The 17830-nt window shown below is 45.3% G+C and overlaps 1 protein-coding gene across 2 annotated transcripts in view; it reads left to right on the forward strand.

Annotated features, from left to right (window-relative positions):
• Positions 1-17830, forward strand: part of TNFAIP8 (TNF alpha induced protein 8) — a 95245-nt gene that overhangs the window by 27047 nt on the left and 50368 nt on the right. Inside the window, exon 1 of one of the 2 annotated variants that reach the window (XM_066603103.1) lies at positions 14884-15007. The exons of the other annotated variant lie outside the window; for it this stretch is intronic. Within the exon in view, the coding sequence (XP_066459200.1) occupies positions 14995-15007 (13 nt within the window). The 5' untranslated portion in view covers positions 14884-14994. Of the gene's footprint in view, positions 1-14883; positions 15008-17830 lie in introns of those variants that run through there. 2 annotated transcript variants of the gene reach the window in all.

Consider the following 17830-nt stretch of genomic DNA (forward strand, 5'->3'; position numbering starts at 1 on the left):
ATTTTTATGTACTTTTTTAAATGGTTTTTCAAAAATACATTTCAGAATGCGAGTCTATTGGTTCCTTCTCAGTCACACGTGCCACAAACCCTTCTCTCCCTGTATGACCGTCTCCTCAGAACAAAGTGTGTTGTCACACATGAACAATTGTTGCACTGTACTAGTGTCTCAATGTGAAGTGAGATAAAGTAGCCATCGCCTCCTACAGTTCCAAGAAAAGCTGTTAGTCTCGAAGCCCCAGTAATAGGTTGTTATGACTGCTGTTCCAAAGATCTTTTACGAAGGATATACTACAATATATTCAGTCAACTGCAGGGTTCCTAAAACTGGGATTTGGCCAAGCCCTCGAAGTAACAGTTTTTGGCTATGCTCACACTGAATCAGATGAACATGTTTGGCAAAAGCACTTGGAAAGCTCCCGGTTTATATGCTGTGAACTTGTCCGAAGGGCACTTATTTACCTAACACAGGTCAACAAAGGACTCCTATTTACCTGGGGAAGACCTCTTTTTTTTTCTTCCCACTTTAGAGAATAACTCGGCAGACTACCTTTTCCTACACAGGAGGTCATCGCAAGAAAAAAATAAAAATTGCAAGGTATAACTTGTTTTTTAATTGTCCAGTGGCTACAGGATACCACTATTTGGCTGTATGATGGCATGCGTTATGAAAATAGATGAGTAAAGCGTACTAAACGATTTCTGTGACTCCCTTAGGCCACTTTCACACGTGCATTTGGAAAACACTGCTTGTAATCGCTGCCTTTTTACCGCAATTATGAGCAGTGCTTTTGAATGCATGTCACCGCCTTTGACAGCGCATTTTAACACACCCCATCATTGTGATGGGTGATGAGGTGCGTTAAAAAGCTCTGAAACGCGTCTTTTTAGCAATGTCGTCTTACTCTTGTAGCATTACAGACAATATACATTTGACTGAGAAACCCACATTTAGTTTGTTTTACTGGATTTCAGTAGTACAGCGATTTGTGCAGCATTAAAAAATAAACTGCTTTGTTTGTTTTTAGAACTCTTGAAAGGAAGAAATGCGTCTTGGAGTGTTACCAATCATGTTTTATGGATTGTGAAAGGATGTTAAAAATCACCCCAAGGACTCCAGAAGCCAGTAGTCCATAAATAGTGTAACTTAATAGCCGAGATCCATATTCTGTTAGCACTTTCCTTCCTGTGACCTTGCTGGTGTCTTTAAAAGGGGTTATTCCATATAATAAGTTAGAAACAAGTGATATTACTTTCTAAGTTTATGGAACAATGAAATCTGCCCACAGAGAACAAGTTTAAGAACCTTAAGGCTTCATGTCCACGGGGAAATTATATTTAGCAAATAACGCAAATCTGCATCCCGTAGGAAAGCATTGACCATCCACAGGTAATTAAATAGCCGCAGATGGCCTCATGTCCACGGGCAAATTCGAATTTTCAATCCGCAGCGTTTTTCCCCCACGCGGAACGCGGTAGTTAAATACCTGCGGATGTCACTTTTTTCCCGCGTGCAGGAAAAAATCCGGACATGCTCCATTTAGGTGCGGGTCTCCCGCGGGGATGGCTCACGCAGGCTTCTCTGGAAGCCGTCCAGATCCGTAGGAGACCCGCGCCTGAATTGAACTCGCCTGCTCCGGGCGATGCAGGTCTTCCTTCCTTCGCGGCCGGAAACGTCTTTCTTCGGCCCGGCGGATGTGCCCGGCGCATGCGCGCGGCACGCAGCCGACGTGCCGAGCACATCCGCAGGGCCGAAGAAAGAAGATCCGGCCGCAACGGAAGGAAGACACGCACCGCCCGCTGCGGGTAAGTTTATTCTTATTTTTTAGCATCATGTCTGCGGGGCAGGAGGGACCCGCTACGGATTCTCCATGAGGAATCCGTAGCGGGCCTGATTTTCCCCCTGGACATGAGGCCTAAGTGATTTGCGGATTTCACGCACAGGGGAAAAAAGCGACATGCTCCATTTTAGTGCTGACCACGCATGCGGGCGCTCATAGAGCTCATATCTCAATTGATGTCCCGCATGAGAAAAAAAAAGACAAGTATAATGCATCCGCAGCAGAAATCTGTGTGGGCCTGATTTTCCCCGTTGACATGAGGCCAGGGGTTGTCCAAATGCTGGAGAACTTAAGTTTCACTGAAAATGTCTTAAAATGACAATTACGTGTATTTATATTTGGTTCTATATGACTGTTAGGGGGTTGCATGTGAAGTCTGTTCTTTTGCAGGGCTTGATTAGTGAGTTTAATAATGTCTTGATGGGTTGGTTTAACGACCTTGTAACCACAGTTTCCTTCCTCACACACAGTTTTCATCAGTGCGACACTCCTGTACTTCGCATCAAGTAAACATTCTGCTTATTTACTGAGAAATGCTCAACATCTTCTATAGTCCTGAAGCTTTGTAGATGTGAGCATAGGGTAATGGGGATTGTCTACTATAACACTTATGTCCTCAACCTGATCTAGGGAACAGACACCCAGATCTTCAGCCACTGTACTACTATGCAGACTTGTCAGTAACAATTGGCTGCACATCCATGGCCATTGGGTTAGAAGACTCCTTATTCATGCATTGTTCATTTGTGTATGCTTTATCTGCTGTAAATGTCAGATATCAGCCACTGTATTGAGGGGGACAGGCAGCCGAACTTGTATCCTGAATTATTCCAGATTTTTATTTCCTCTGCAGGTTGTATAACTGAATTGCAGTTCTCTGAGAACTGGTGGGATGAGCCAGGCTGCAATGCTGTGTTCTATGGACTCCACTACAAATTCTGTGCTCTGTAACAGGTCATGTTTTTAGGATTTCCTCAATATTGCACAGGTGATGTAATTGTCAGTGCCTCAGACATTCCTATAGGTGTTTTTACCATAGGATATCCTGAAAACATGACCTGTTGGTGGTCACTGAGGACTGGAGTTGGCGACCCCTGCTGTAACACACACGCGATCCTGTAGGACAGTGTACAGCAAGACTAAGCAGTGTAGATGTGAATAAATGGTAAATAACTCTGCATTCACTGCAGTAGCAGGTCTGTGCTGAACTGTTTTCTCCTCCTCCGCTTTCCTTTTTGCCGTAATGTCCTCTCCAGTCAGGCACTTGATAATAGGCAGTGGGCAGCAAGTAAGGAGGAAGGGAGGTTCTTAGTGTCCTGCATTTTAGAGTCTGTTTAGTTTTTTTTCCAGCACAGTAACCTTAAATAGCCAGTGTGATAATTAGCAAATCTGCTATCATATATAAGCCCAAGTTGTTTGAAAAATTAGTGACCATTCTCATTCCGGGATCGGTGGAAGAGCAGTGACAGGGTCTACACAATTTTTAGGCAGATCTGATAACTGTATTCTATAGCACCCTGGTTAGGCCTATAGCAATGTCCGTGCATAACATGATTACTGGTTTTCTAGCCTGAGGCTGCATGGGTGAGAGCGAGATCTGGACCAGAAACCAAATACTGCGCTTGTCAACGTTCTGCGAGGCATTTTCATGCAAAACCCGCCTTGCATCACTTCTCTGGGATTCTGACCCGCTGGCACCTGTCTCAAACGCGTTGGAGGATCGACCAGTGCTGCCCATTGATTTCATTGGGAAGCATCACATCGAGCTGCATGCGATATGTTTGACTGTCCCATTGAAAAGTGCATTCCAAGGGCCTCGAAAAAATACAACATGCTGCAAGGGAAAACGCCGCTCATGTGTATGTCTCTATCCAAAAGAATGGGGTTCACATTTGGGAGTTTTATGTGTCTCTCAACGAACAAAACTCATAGGAGGTTCACACTTATGTGAATGTAGCCTTAGAGATAGAAACAAGCAGATTTTCTGCAAGGACATCAGTGAAAGGCTTTTTATTAGAGATGAGCGAACGTGTTCTTAACGAACACTTACGCACCCGGACACCGGCTTTTCCGAGGACTTCCGTGTTCGCGCGTAAGTATTCGGGGGGCGCCGGGGGGCGGGGAGAGGCGCGGCGGCGCGGGCGGCAGCAGCGGGGAACAGGGGGGAGCCCTCTCTCTCTCCCTCTCCCCCCCACTCCCCGCCGCAACCCCCCGCGCTGCCACGGCGACCCCCGAACTTTTTTCGCCCGAACACGGAATTCCTCGCGAAGTTCGGTGTCCGGGCGAAAAGGGGCGGAGCCGAACACGTTCGCTCATCTCTACTTTTTATTAAAAGGAATCTGCCTCCAGATTTATGTTGCTATATGAGCCCCAGTATGGTCACTTGCTTTTTTTTCTTTCTTGCAGTAATTTTAATAAAGTTACTGTTTTTTTTTTTTTTTTTTTTTACTGCAGAACAAGCTAAGGCCTCCTTCCCACGGACGGATTTCCGCCGCGTAATTCGAGGCGGAAATCCGCTGCGTTGCCCGCAGCTATTAGGTTCTATTGAACCTAATAGCTCAGGGCTCACGGTGCGGAATTCCACCGCGGAATTCTGCACCGTGAAATCACCCATCCTTACCCGCGGCATGCTCTATTTGCCGCGGGTGTACACGCGGACGGCATCCATTGCAGTCAATGGAAGCTGTCCGTTCACGCTATCTTCCTCTGTAGCACAGCAGAAGATAGCGTGAAATCGCCTCTCCGCCTACCGCCGCGTGATATGACACGGCCGGCCGCAGTGGGCGTGTCACGTGACGTGGCCGGCGTGTCACATGACGCTGCGGCGCGTCACGCCGAAGCGTCATGCGGGAGCGAGGACGCCGGATCCGCAGGCAAGTTTGGGGGTCTCTGGGGGGCCCAAGTCTTGGAGTCCTTGCAATGATGTACTAGCTGAAGAGTCCCCGATATTTATGAGCTGCTGGCTCTTGCACCCACCAGTGGTTGATGGTTTTCTCCCTCTGGAGTGTCTGTAACGCCACTTTTTTTTCCCCCTTTTATTTGAAGTGAAGCCACAACCCGCCCTCTTATTGCAAAACTACTTGAGGTGTAATTTTAGAATGCGTGTTTTGTTAAGGATCAGTATCTTAACCACCTCAGGACCGCCCATAGACTATAAATGTTCACTCTGTCTCTGCAGGGATGTTTTAAAGCAACCTTGCAGCAAATCCCTCTAGAGCTCCTTGGCTGTGCAGGAGCTCTGTGATCTGAGAGGAATGACCGCACCGATCATAGAGCTTTACCTGGAGACTGATGAGCATGGTCTCCAGACATGATGGCCATGCCAGCCAGACAGCACTGCTTTGCACCTAATCACACTGATTTTGTGCATAAATACACATTAATACACAGGTTTCCAGCGTATTTCGTGCGGATTTATGCACGCCCATTGTTTTCAATGGGCTTAGGATTTCTCATTTATTTGTGTAGGAACCTATCGGGATTACTGTAAATAATACGCTTAATCACATTTCCTATGGATAATTCCTAGAGATGAGCGAGCATACTCACTAAGGGCAATTACTCGATCGAGTATTGCCCTTAGCGAGTACCTGCCTGCTCGGAAGAAAAGGTTCGGCTGCCGGCGGGGAGTGGCGGGGGAGAGCGTGAAGAAACGGAGAGGAGATCTCTTCCCCCCTCCCCCCCCCCCCCCCCCGCCCCCCCCCCCCCCCCCGCCCCCGCCGCAACTCACCAGTCACCCGCGCCGGCAGCCGAACCTTTTCTTCCTAGCGGGCAGGTACTCGCTAAGGACAATGCTCGATTGAGTAATTGTCCTTAACGAGTATGTTTGCTCATCTCTAGTAATTGCCTAATATACCCCAGAACAGAGATGGCAGAAGGAGGGAATTCATTCTTCCCACTGCTGCCTTCATGGGCCTGTAGACAGGATGTAGACACAATTCACAAGGGTGTCCAGAGTCTAATAAATAACGTTTATAGACCCTGCAATGTAAAAAAGAAGGCAATATGTTCCAGATGTGCGTGGGTCTCACTGCTGGGGAAGAACTAAACAAGCAGTGGTGCTGGGATGCCAAGTTGTCTCAGCAGTACCTAGTTGTGCCTTCCCATCGGTGGCTGGCAGGCCTTGTACACAGCGGAGGGGATCTAACCCCTAATGCACAGGCAGTGGCTGTAGATCGATGTTGATGTGGATTCTTTGCCATGTGTCAAATCCATGGCAAATTCTATGTAAACAGGGCCTCAAAGGGGTTGCACCAAAACAGACTTATCACCTATCACTGTTGAGACCCCAACTGATACCAAAAAGGGGTCCCTCTCCTCACTGTGAGCTTGCTGCACTCCTGATTGGCTGGAATCGGCACATGTGACGGGGGCGGAACTACGCGATGACGCGTACAGGGGGGCGGAGCCAAACCGCCGCTGTTGCCGAGCCGAAGGGAGAAGACCCATCTGCGCAAGCGCGTCTAAAAAAGCAAGAAGACACCGAAATTAGACGGAGCCATGGATACGGGGACGCCAGCAACGGAGCAGGTAGGTGAATAACTTCTGTATGGCTCATATTTTTTTTTTAAACTTGTTTTTATTGAATCAGGACAAACTTTGACATTTCAGTTGCATTTGCTGTTTTGACTTCACAAATAAAAATGTCTTCCTAATTCACTTTTTCATAACATTTTTATATAACTGGGAAAGTTGGGGAGGGGTATGAGGGGTCAGGGAGTTGAAACTGTATGGCTCATATTTAATGCACGATGTATATTACAAAGTGCATTAATATGGCCATACAGAAGTGTATAACCCCACTTGCTTTCGCGAGACAACCCCTTTAAGGTGAACTTAAAATCCATGGTTCAGGCGCAGAGAGATCAAGTATCTTTCAATAGACTGCATTGTGTTCTTCGCAAGAGTCGGGAGATTGCATTGTATTCTGCTGGAAGGCCCCCCCTACCCCGAGGAGGACAATGCAGCTGTTTGCACAGCAGGGCGTGTGATTGGTCACAGGCTGGGCTCTGTAAACAGCTCCTGTAGGCCTGTTTACATGCAAATGAAGATGCTTAAGTGTTAATGGACATTAGTATCCATTAACTCTTTATGAAAAAGATTGCTAAAACTTTCAATCTTTCAGTTGTTTAAAAGATTATCTTTGCGTGTTAATGGGCCTTTACAGTAGCTTCATGGGCCATTCACACAATGGACAGGAGGGGACCCATTGACTTCTATAGGACTGTTCTAAACATGATCGGTGACCTGTGCAGAGGTTATTGTGTAGCAAGGGGGCAGTAGATAGTCACAGCTGATACCTATTGTGAATGGTGGATCCAGTATCCTCTACATAGTTATTTACCTTCCAGTGTAATCCTGCCAGTGATGTAAAGTGAGATGAGTACTAGTACTAGCATTGGACTGTGTATTCATTGTGAGTAATGCAGTTTTTGAGGATTTAAAAAAAAAAAAAGTATATAGATTGTGAGAAACTCTTTAAAAAATCAAAAATTCTTAATGTGTTTAACACACAATTTTTGTAGCTCAATATATATGAGTTTTCCTGGTATACAAACTCATGATGGATGTCACTTTTTGACCAAGTGGTTCCCTCATCTTCAATGACAGTGCTGCTCTCAGAAATGTCATTCTGCCAACTATTCCCAAAACGGCTGCTGAATCATACTGCCCTCTTGAGGGTATTTTGCAAACTGCACAATTTCCTTTTTATTATTCTTGGCGATAGCAGCACATCTTCGAGAGCTCTTTACTGGTAAAACAAGGCAGTAGAACATACAATTATTATGTTAGGCAGATAAAGTAGATACATGGAAAGAGGGATTTGTTAGATTCAAAGCTGGAAATTGAGAAAGCAATGTTAGGCTTTACAAGAGGTAGTATGCGTAAGAATTGTAGAGTGGTGCGTGACGACGTTCTGGATACAAGAAGGTGCTTGGAGTGGCACACCAGCTGGCTGGCGGAGTAAAGCTTGAATGTAGGCTGGCCCCTAGAGACTATTGAATACCATTTTTGTACGTAGACTTGGTCTCCTGTCCGCTCCCTACCTAGTAATATGATTAGGTCCAATTCAAGCCCCTTCTGTAATAATCATATAGTATTATGGTAAAAAAAATCTGCTTGAACAAAAACGAAAACACTTACATAATGGTACATACGTCTCTACCATGCAGCATAGTTCAGAACACTACAATGTAAGGCTTGACCATCTGACTGATTGAATATTGACTGACACGGGGAGCCCAAATGTCCAATTGTTCTGTCAATTAATAGTAAATAAAGTCTGGGTGTATATATAGGCGAGACAGTCTTAGATCAGCAGGAGACGTCAGGGGATTAGCTCAACTTCTCTGTTTTACTGAAATCAGCATAAACGGATGCGTTTCGAGGCCATGGCACCCCTTCCTCAGTATTTGCTGGGGACACACATCCAGCAGTGTGGGTAGTGTTTGGACATGTGTCCTGTTAACAGAGAAGAGCATTGCGTTCAGTATGTCTTGCTGCAGCTGATATCCGGTCGGAGCACAGCAATTTTTAATCCATACCATGGCCACAGCCTTTTCATGACAAGCAAGCTCTGTAAGCATACCCCTCCTAGATTATTGGGTTTGTTCCTAAGCGAACATGATCTTTTTTTTTTTTTTTTTTTTTTTTTTCCACATCACATCTGCAGGTCAGATTCCTTTTACCTAAACGTAGAAACTTTTAAACTCTATGACCCAGGGTCGGCAGAGTACAACTGTGAGAGGTCTGGCTATTGCTGCTGTACGGTGGACTCTATGTTGTGGGGTCGTCTGAAAGTGGTTCCAGTGTAACAGTGATCTCTGGATAAACCCTGGTAGCCATCCTGTGCCCTATAGCCCATCCACATGGATGTATGTTTGGTCCATGTGCTGTCCGTGTTTTTTCACGAAAGCACAGAAAGAACAATGCGGCACACTCTATTTCCGCCTATATCACAGTTGAGCCTTGTACATGCAGTGTGCACCGCCTGCAGGGACGGGACAGACCTGCGTCCATGTGCAGTCCGATGAAAGAGTCTGAGAATCTCGGGCACAACTCCTATGGCCCTGTGAATCCTGCTTTAGGCCGCTCTCACACATGCATTCACAAGACTCCAGGTCCAAAACAGTGCCGCTTTACCGCGATTAGTGGGGCGTTTTTGAAGGCATGCTACAGCGTTTCACAGCGCTTTTTAACGCACCAAATCGTTGTGATGGGTAATGAGGTGCATTAAAAAGCGCTAAAGCGTGTGAAAATAGAACAGACAGCGCTCAAAAATCACGGCGTTAGAAGCACCACGTTCAAGCACTGGTCTGCGAAGCCCCATTGAAATCAGTGGCCGCGTTGTACCGTCGTTAGTACAGCGCTTGAAACTCCACGCTTAGGCTGGGTTCACACAGGGCGTATTTCCACCGGAAATCCCGCGGTTTGGCCGCAGCAAAAACCGTGAGATTTCCGCCAGGAGAACCGCCGCGGAAAAAGCCGCGGCGGCTTTGATGCGGCTCGGCCGCATGCTTTTCTGTTGCAGCCGGCGCTCCCATAGAGGAGAGCGCGGCCGCAGCGGAATGAAAAAAAGAATGGACATGCTGCATATTCTGAAACCGTGGCTGCTCGCTTTTCCGTTGCGGCCGGCGCTCCCATAGAGGAAAGCGGGCGCAACGAAAATAAACAAAAAAGTAAAGACATGCTGCATCTTTTGAAATCCGCAGCGGGCGGATTGGCCGTCCCGTGTGGACGAGATTTCTGAGAAATCTCGTCCACATGGCTGGCTAATCCCGAGATTAGCGGCCGCAGCGAAATTCCACGCGGCAAATCTGCCCTGTGTGAACCCAGGCTTATTGTGGTAAAAAGGCCACTCTCACACATGCGCTTTTTACTGCGATTACCATGGTGTTTTAAATACCGCGGTAATTGCGATGTAATGCTCCCATTGATTGACATGCGCTCGAATGCGGCATTTTCTAATGCTGCAATTTTTGAGCGCTGTTTGCTCTATTTTGCTGTGTTTCCAAGCGTTTAACGCACCTAATCACCCATTACAATGATAAGGGGGGGGGGGGGGGGGGTTACAAAGCGGTGATATGCTTTTAGAAATGCTGCAACAAATAGCGGTAAAAAAGACGCGATTTCAAGCGGTGTTTTCTGAACGTGTGTGTGTGAGGGGCCTGAGGGAGTTACGGAAATAGTTTAGCACACTTTGCTCATCTTGTTTCCATATGTTCCATAGAAATGAATAGTGAAAATCGCACACAGCCGCAGCTACTCCTCCAACCACAACGGTGGTGAAATCGCGACCAAACATCGCAATCAAAATCGCAGCGTCTTGCTGACTGTAAGAGCGGTACTAGGCTGGGTCTACACATTGCGGTGACTGAATCTGTTTGAACCCCCAACACCCACCCATGGCACTCAAAGGTCACATGATCTTGATAATGCTGGCAAAATTGGCATTTTATAAAAGAACCCATTACTAATCTACTTTAATGTGATTGTGGGAAAGGGAACCTGTCAGCTCCTGACAGCACCATAAACTGAGTTATATACCCTAAAGCCACCCGCCGAGCCTGGACAACAATGGTGGCTGCAGCTGCTCTGACTCCCTGATGCACACTGTGTATTAGGGCTCAGTCACACAGGCGTATAAAGCCTGTGGACTATGCAGATTTTTTTTTCCACACATAATGCGCCGTACACACGTTAAAAATGCATGTAACATGCATACTTTTACACCCCATCACCTATAATGGGCATATTACTCTCCAAAATAGAACCTATTGCGGTTTTTCACAGGTTTGTTCTGAACGGCCCAATCAGTGGGCTCTTAGGACTTCGTATTACATGTGTGAGTGAGCCCTCTGCATAGAACGCTACACTTGCGTCACCAATACATCCCATGTGAGCAGCAGCAGCGGCCAGTCAGATCAGTATGCAGCGTCCTAGACTACTGATGCATGGTAGGCACGATGAAGCCGCGCCGCCATCTTTGTTTGTCCGGGGCCGGAGGGTCACTTAAAAGAAAAAATCAAAAACCACAATCTACCTGTTAATTCGCCAGTAATCGGTCTGCTGTAGGATTAAATGACTGCTGTTTTGTGGAAATACAGGATTATTTTGCAAGTGAACTGAAAGTCAATACAAATGCTACAATAATACAAGGGAGGACAAGGTCAGAATGTTACAATGAGTGAAGCACCATGTCCGCGCTGTCGGAATGATATAATTAAACGACTGTTTGTTTACCAAACACGGAGCAATGGAGTTTATCGATAAACAGAGAAGAACTAAAAAAGGTCGTAGAAGTTTGGGGTGGCATCAGGCTCCTAAGTCCGTGTTGTTACACCCGCGCGGCACACAGGGCTTCTCTGTTGCTAGGCGTTTAAATTTGCATGAGGAATCTGATTACTAATAACAAGATTATCTGGATTATGGATTATTTGGTTATTTCCAATATTTTGAATTTGTTGCAGCTGAACCCCTAAGGCCTCATGTCTACGACCGTGTTTTCACCACGTATCACGCGTGCGATGAATGGAGTCAATGGCCTTTCATTGATCCATGCACACCAGTGTTTATCGATACGCATGAGAAATGGATCGCAGTATGGTCAATGCCTCTCTGTACCACTCAGCCTGAGCCCTATACATCGGTAGAGGCAGCATATGAAATGCTGTCTTTGCGCAAAACATTGGGCAGCGTCTTAATGGAAAAAAAGACACACTTTTTGCGTGTGATACGCGGGCATGCGCAGTGCACTCGCAGCATACGTGGTCTCTGCCGGCGGACGGGATTAACAATCAGTAAACCGCTGTGCAGAGGCCTGCAGTGTCTTACCGACACGTTCATGATGGACGGGCGCCCTGCAGGTCCGTTTAGACGAGCGGAATTCTCACTTGAACGAGCGAATGACGCCAGCGTTGGCCTGTTCGCATGTGCAGCCTTTTTATACAGACAGATACTTCGTTGGCTCGTTCCAATGAAAAGTCGTTCGTTCAGTTTTTCACATTCGCTGTGTAAGTGACTGAACGAGCGCTGTTTAAACTGAAGAAGTGAACGCACCAACGATTATTTTTAAGCCTGCATAAAATATGAACGTCTAACAAAAAGTGAGCGATTATTATTTGTCCCGTCGTTGGCTGCGTTCAGACTGAACGATTATCATTCACTTTTGTTTATTTGATTTTTTTTTTTTTTTTTTTTTTTTTTTTTTTAAATTGCTAAAAGGACCCTTGTTAACGGGACACCATTTTTGGGCCCAATGAATACAGGCAGATTTGATTTGTGGAAACAAGTGGGAGATCCGCAGATCAAGCCGCCCATAGGGATGCATTAGCATCCGCAAAACAATTTTAAAAATACGGATATTTCTCCTACCCCCCCCCCCCCCCCCCCCCCCCCAGATCGTACGCACGGGAGGAAATCACAGTATGCTCCATTTTTCTGCGGATCCTGCACGGATGTCTTGAATTGCTGCTGAGTTTGCATTGGAAATTCGTCATTATTGCCGCCTCATGTGACCATGGCCTTCTAGTACTTAATGCCAGCCATATTATTGTTCTCAGCTAGCATGAATGTATAAGGTATATGCACACGTGGCAATATCCAAACGAAGTGGTTACGGCAATGAGAGGATTTCTGTACACCTCGTTAGTGGTCTAGGACAATTGTAGGCATTTTGACAACAAATCTGTGCCGAAATCCACATCCCTTTAACATCACAGTGAGCTCAATGGAAATCCGGCCTGTAGTGGAATTTGTGGCAGGGTCTCAGGTAGTGTTCTTGAGCAAAAAGCAGAAGTGGATTGAAAAAGGAATGGGGAACATAAAGGAGGGTCGGGTACTTCTCCCTGCTGGATTCATTTCTGGTTTTGGCTCAAACTGCATCAAAAACTGCAGTGACTTTTCTTCTAAACTGCCCTAAGGTGCGCCTTTCACTCAAGCGTATTTGCGGGATGAACTATGCTTTTTTGCGTATGCATTGGCGTACTTTACTGTACTTCTTGCATTCCCAAGACATGTGCATTTGTATATGGCAAACAGATGCACCGTTGTAAATGGCTAATTAGTCTGTTCCAGATGTCTTCTTTTTCCTGTGCAGTTACACAATGTTTCACGCATGTTCTCGTGTATTGCATTTGCTCACCCAGCATTAACTTCTATGAAGACCTATGGTGCACAAATATGCAGACAAATAGAACACGCAGTATTTTTTATTTATTTATCTATTTTTATTTTTTTTTACACAACCAAAAATGCATTTAAAAAATATGGTAATGTGTTCTCTGTTCGCTTCTGTTTCGTGCGCAAATTTTGCTCACGCAAATACGTCCATGTGAAGGTGGTCTAAGCGTGTGTTAATTCTAACAAACTTGAGGGTATGTAACACACAGATTTTCTGCAGCAGGCAAATCTGCACCAAATAGTGTGCATGCTCTGCGGATTCTACCCCTTCAATTGAAACCAAATTCCCATCAGATTGAACCAATCATTTTGGTACTCTAGACATAGAGATGATAGATGCGCACAGATTTGTCATATACTGGTGGTGTTGTGACTGGGTACTTAGTACTGTTTCCTTACAGCATTGGGATCAAATCAGACCAAAGGCAACATCTGCGTGGAGTTTGTATGTTCTCCCTTAAAAGGAACCTGGCACCGGCTATGAGCATAATATAAGTTATGATGCTCATGGGGCAGGAGCCCAGGGAAGAATCTTGTATACTTGCCAACCTCCTGGTGCCCATGCTGTCAGCCCTGAAAGTCTGCGCACGGACCATGCAGCGGATTCAAAACTGCCAACTGCACGCACTCACACACTCCCATAAATCAATTGGAGTGCACACATGGCCTGGAGCCTTGAGTCCGATGGTAAAGTCAGCGTGCTGACTTTCAGAGCGACTGCGTGGGCACCAGGATGCAGGTAAGTGCATAAAAATAAATTCCCTTGGAATCTACCCTATGAGCACCATAACTAAGGGTCCATTTACACGGGACAAATGTTGGGCTACTGATGCCCGCCACTTGTCCCTGTGTGTCTTCGCTCCCATGCTCCTGCATAGGAGCTAGAAGCGCTGGCTCGCTCACAAAGCGGCCAGCAGGGGGAGGCTGCAGGAGATTCCTCTCTCCTGCCCCTCTCCATTGACTTAACATAGCGGCCGTTCAGTATTGAACAGCCACTGTTATGTGAATAGAGAGGGACGGGGGAGCGTGAGGACAGAAATCTCCTGCAGCCTCTCCACTGAGAGCTAACGATGCTAGCTCCTGTGCAGCAGCACGAGAGCAAGTGTGCGGGGATGAGTGTTGGGCATCGTTTGCCCACATTCGTCCCATCTAAAACATCCTTTAGTTTATGGTTCTCCTAGTCAGTGGCGGGTTCTCTTTAATTTCCTCTGGTTTCCTCCTGTACTACATAAACTACTAGTTTGTTCCTCTTCTTCGCACTGCTTACCCCACTGGCGGGGGACGGGGAATGATGGTGCGGGTTTTAACATGGATTTTTTTCACTGAAAATCTGCCTTAAATCTGCTATGTGGGAACGCACCCAACCTACACCCTTATATTTGTCACACAAGTAAAGTATCCTGTTACATGTAAAGCTGAGTATTTCAGTCTTTTAGCCTCAGGGCTTTTATGCTTTATTACAAAATCTCCTATTAGTGCCCCAGATTGCTTGTAATCACTGCATTGATCTGCGCCATTATAGTCTGACCCTTGCCACGGACAGTAAATTGGCTACACACAATTATAGATATGTAGAAGTTATACAGCCATCAAACAAGAAGCGCTTTAGAAGTTTTCCAATCCTTGTTTGGCTATATGTGATGTAGAGAAATGGTGTAAATCAGTCCATATAGTGGACGGTACGATTTGGTCTTTCGTCACGTCCACAAGGTTTTTTTGGCACGCTAAATGACACTCTTCCTACTTGCAATGAAATATAACACCTGTAATAACAAGCAGGGCCCCTGTGCTTTGTTTAGCAAACAGCGGTGTGTGCTTACCCTGGGTGGTGTGTGCTGGCTTCTTATAACTGCTGAGGAGCCTCCATTCTGTGTAGTGGAAACTAATGAGTAATTAGGACGGTAAAGATTACCAACCTTGGAGTGCTACCTACAGTTCTCTCCCCAGTAGACCCGCTCCCAAGTCACTGAGAGATGCTCAAGTCATGTAAGTACAATATATCATGTTTACTTCGCAGCCATCTGCTGGAATAACCTGTCACTAGCTGGAATACTTGGGGTATAATAAGTGGTACAGGAACTTCTCATGCGTTAGCCATATGCTTACTACATTGTTGAGGGATTAACCAGCTACATTCTAAAACGCATTCTCCTGTGACGATCCGCTATATTGTCCACTGACCATATAGTATATATTTGTAGCTCCTGTTTGCAAAGTGCATTTCCTCAAACATCATGAAAGTTAAAATGTAGCTACTTTGCTGGGAATGTGATGGAATTGCTTAAAATAGCAATTGACTAATGTATTGCAATTAACAATGTTGCTTTATTGAGCTGAGGCAGCTCCGGTATTCCAGATCCTCGTTACCGACTGTATTCTCTCACCTAGTGGTCTGCAACCTGTGGCTCTAAGCACTAACACGGAGCTTCGTTGGGTTTTGACTACCCCCTACAGTAGCTTTGCTGCACTCACTGCAAAGGAGAACAGTCCTGTTAAGGATGGCACATTAGTAAAGTAACATGTTTAGTAGAGGTTTTTAAGACGGTACTATATACTGTGCTGTAAACTGTATACCGAAGTTCTATCCCTGGTTAGCAGCAGATCACAGTAATGGCCAGGGGAAGCACAAGTGGAGCCAATATTGAGGGCTCAATGACTGCATTGTTTGCTACTCGTACTGGTAAATGGACATGGCTGTTTTTGATGTAATTTGCACAAACCAATCCTCAGTATCTCTTCTCGTTAGGTTTATATAGTTCCTTTGTTTACACATTTTCTCTACAGAATAACAAATATGTATCCATGTCAGACTGCAAGGAAAATGACTACAGGGTAAGGAAGTGGAGCCGTGTACACCGTGTAACCTTTTATGTGGATACCATCCCAGTACATTAACAGTGTACGGATCCAGCAGCTATTGATATAGAAGGAAGTTACAGGTGCCATAATGTTACTACTGAATAGATACTATTTTAGTGTGTGTTTTGGTTGGCTTGCTCACTCGTTAGAGTGCCATAAATGCGGTAAGCCACCCAAGGGTATGGTCACACATTGCTGATGTGGTGCAGCGGTTTTCACCCTTTTAATTGATTTCAGATCTGCAGCAAATTGGTTGTGTGTGAAGTACCCTTGTGCAGATCTGGTTGTACAATAATCTGGATGGATTTTACTGCCTTCTGGTTTGTCTCTAGTAGCTGATAGAGGAACAGTGGTAAAGACAGGAGTGCCTCAGTACTAGACCGTTGTGACCTCTCCACAGGATCTGCTGTTAACATCTGATAGGTCTGAGTCCCACTTCTTTCTTGAGTTTGTTGCAACCTTTTTTTCACAGTAACAAGAAGTGCAGCCTTATTGGTTGTAATCCTCGAAGTGTCACTTTATCAACTGCACAAGCTGACATAAAGATACATAGAAACATACATAGTATGTTAGGCTGAAAGAAGACAATGTCGATTACAGTTCAGCCTGTTTCAACCCCCCCCCCCCCCATTGTTGATCCAGAGGAAGGCAAAAAAACACCAATGAGACAGGTGCCACTTTAGCCCATTTGGGGGGAAATTCCTACCCGACTCATGATGGCAGTCAGAATAATCCCTGGATCAATGTTTTGAAAGTTCCTACCTGACTCTAAGACCCGGATCAACAACCCGGCTGATTATTTAATGTCTATATCCTGTAATATCATAGCGCTCTAGAAAGAAGTCTAGTCCCCTCTTAAACTCCTCTATCGATTTTTGCCATCACCACAATATAACATAAGTTACCAGATTTTGCCTGCTGCTCTCACTTCTGGTCACTAATGCTATATATGGCCATATTTACATTTTTAGTGGATAGCTGCTTTAAACCACCTGTCTGCATCGGTTGGTGTGAGAAATAATTTCCGTGAAGATAACACTATTAAAAGAAAAAAGAAATATATAGGGTGGGAAAATAAAGCAAAAACGCAGTCGCTGAAAGACCTGTCCTTTTTTTTTGTCCTTTTTATACAAGAGTATTTAACAACACTTAAGTAGTTGAGGTTCCTGTAACTTTGTCATCTGCATTTCTGTGCTTGGCAGCATCACCTAAATTGATATTGGCTTCCTCTTATGTTCCGGATGTTGGGTTACATGTTGCTGTCACATGACTCTTAAATTCAATCTTGCACAATCACATTTTTTTTTTCTCCTGTGGCTTCCTATTTATCTGTGTTTTGGGCTATATATAAATCGCTGTCCTAAACAGAGTTGGTGGCATCCTTTGTAAGACACATGGCATATTTAACCAGTTTCTAGCCTTGAGCATCACTTGGAATCAATAAAATAAAGAAGTTGAGCCAATACCCCGATGTCTCGTTCTTCTCTAAAAAGTTTGCGCCTATACCCCCTTTTTATTGCGTTTTGACCTAACTATACATGCGTCCTCCTTGCAGGCTGAGACGGTATTTGGGTTGGCTACACCCGGGAGAAATATTTGAACCCTACTGGGCAAACTGAACTTTTTCTCCCGAAAAAAATCTGCCCATTTCTCCTTGGCAGTGATGTTGTGACAAATCACGGCAGTGTCTATTGTTCCTGTTGGTTTGAGTTCAGACAGATTGCAAACCCTTTCCATTTACAAAACTGCATTTTTTTTTCAACCTAAGCATGCCATATTTGTTGTAACTTTAGCCCTTATGCAGTATATTTATCAGCACTTGCCCTATATTTGAGGATGGGCGCCAGGAGTATATGGCAAGGGTTCAGGAGCGGAGTCTGGATCCACATGCAGCGGGTGTTAGTTGCATGTTACAACTGACTCCCTGTGGCAAACATTGGGATCAAAGGT

The sequence above is a fragment of the Eleutherodactylus coqui genome, chromosome 5 (genome assembly GCF_035609145.1).
Source record: "Eleutherodactylus coqui strain aEleCoq1 chromosome 5, aEleCoq1.hap1, whole genome shotgun sequence".
Classification (NCBI taxonomy): Eukaryota; Metazoa; Chordata; class Amphibia; order Anura; family Eleutherodactylidae; genus Eleutherodactylus; species Eleutherodactylus coqui.